Raw genomic sequence first — 2,130 nt, forward strand, 5'->3', positions numbered from 1 at the left:
TTGTTTAAATTATGACTAAAATAAGATAAAAAGAAATCTAACAAATCTCAAATTATGAGCTTGCTCTTAAAAAGAGAAAGCCTTTGATGTGTTCTAAAAGTGTCTGTATGACTATTAGTTGCACATACGTGAAAACGGTCAGTTTTGAATTCTTACCAATCGCTTTATTAACGTGTAATGACATCCTTTTGCCGACGGACGTCGCATGCAGGAGTATGTCTGGAAAAGGACATCTGCTAGGGACAAGTAAGGGTATTCTGGAAGGTTTTCAAAGCCCTTAATGTCTTCTGTGCTGATGAGCATAAGGTTATTCCTGGAAAACTTAAGGCGTTTTTAAGAAATTCTCAGAAAACCTCACACAGAGAAGATCTGTCAACCTGGGCTATGGAAGGTGTCCCTGCCCATGGCAGGGGTATTCTGGAAGGTTTTCAAAGCCCTTGATGTCTTCTGTGCTGATGAGCATAAGGTTATTCCTGGAAAACTTAAGGCGTTTTTAAGAAATTCTCAGAAAACCTCACGCAGAGAAGATCTGAGTGGATTTTATAATGCATTAGCAATTCCAGAGTGACATGACTGAAGCTGGTGTAGAAGATGGGGAACTGTGTCTGTACTGGGGCCTGTGGTAGTGTCATGACAGCGCATGGATCTGGTAGCCCTTCTAAATCCATCAGAAACCTTTGGGTGCCTGAGAGTTACTGTAGTGCAGAGTTTTCTCATCTTCATGTCTCTATCACACCTTCCCTGCAGCTTGGTAAGATGTCAGAGTCTGGCCTTTTCTTTGGGCAGGGGGTGGTGACTGTAGTGTCGTTTAATTCCAGCAGGTCCTCTGTCTCAATGCAAAAATAAATTGGGAAATCCACACATCTTGGCTGGCAGGTTTAGGATGTGATGTCCTGTGTTATGTCAACACTTGTGGTCATCTTTAAACTGCATAAGGATAAAAATATTAGCAGAAATGTGTATGAAACGTGGAAGTTTCTGTGGTTCCATCTTCGAAAGCAAATGCATTCTCAGAAATGAACAATTTGGGAGTGGTTTCTGTGGCCGTCAGAGTGTGTTAAGCAGCTCACCAGAATGGTTTTTTGATGAAGGGTGAGGTGATATTCGAAGATACCAAAAGAACTGTAGTGAGCATACAAGATACGATACCGTAGTGAAGTGCTAACGTGAAACAAATCCAACACCTATCCTACTTCAAAGGTTCTGATTTTATTCATAAACCAAAGTGGGGAGTAGTTAATCAGAACTGGTTTATTTGTTACTTTATTGCTGACCAGAATCTTGTAGACTGCACCATGGTATAACGTGTCTGGACTGTGCTCCAGTGACGATGCTTGGCTTGAGACCGTCCCATAAAATGCACCCCGAACTCTTCCCTTAGCTGTGTCCCCATTGCCATGCTCTTGGTGCTCAGGAGGAGCTGCCAGTGCTAACAAGGAGTTTCCATTCTCTTCTTAGATGGTTATGGAGCAAGGGAACTGGCTTGTAGGTGGAGATCTACAGGTCCTTGATCGTATTTATTGGAACGATGGGCTTGACCAATACCGTCTCACTCCAGCTGAACTAAGGCAGAAATTCAAAGAAATGGATGCTGGTGAGTACATTTTTCTGGTTCTGTTTCCAAATGCCTTCTGCCTCAATACCACGCGGGCTAGCATTGCTCCAAGGATGAACATTTTCAGTGCCCTCTTAGGTGCCGTTCTTTGCCTTTTACTGGCATGAATTTTTACGGTCTCGGGCATTGCATTGCCTGAATACTCAAGAGCAGCTAGTAAGCTCTGTCACTGTGAGGGTGCCGCAGCACTGGAACGGGCTGCCCAGGGAGGTTGTGGACTCTCCTTCTCTGGAGAGATTCCAAACCCGCCTGGATGTGTTCCTATGCCATAGATGGACCTGCCTTGGCAGGGGGGTTGGACTAGATGATCTCCAGAGGGCCCTTTCAACCCTGACCATTCTGTGATTCTGCGTAATGGCCAAAGTTCTAAATTTGATCTTTTCACACACATTAGACATGTTACTAATGCAAGAAAAGATAATGTTAAAATATGATACAGCGTGATTTAAAAGTCAGAATCAGAGAATCATGGAATGGTTTGGGTTGGAAGGGACCTTAAAGACCATCCAGTTCCT

The 2,130-nt window shown here is 43.6% G+C and overlaps 1 protein-coding gene across 1 annotated transcript in view; it reads left to right on the top strand.

Annotated features, from left to right (window-relative positions):
- Positions 1-2,130, top strand: part of PAPSS1 (3'-phosphoadenosine 5'-phosphosulfate synthase 1) — a 26,930-nt gene that overhangs the window by 19,734 nt on the left and 5,066 nt on the right. Inside the window, exon 8 of the mRNA XM_010153155.1 lies at positions 1,459-1,594. Coding sequence (XP_010151457.1) covers positions 1,459-1,594 — 136 coding nt within the window. The remainder of the gene's footprint in view (positions 1-1,458; positions 1,595-2,130) is intronic.

Source organism: Eurypyga helias, unplaced genomic scaffold (assembly GCF_000690775.1).
Source record: "Eurypyga helias isolate BGI_N326 unplaced genomic scaffold, ASM69077v1 scaffold13776, whole genome shotgun sequence".
Lineage (NCBI taxonomy): Eukaryota > Metazoa > Chordata > Aves > Eurypygiformes > Eurypygidae > Eurypyga > Eurypyga helias.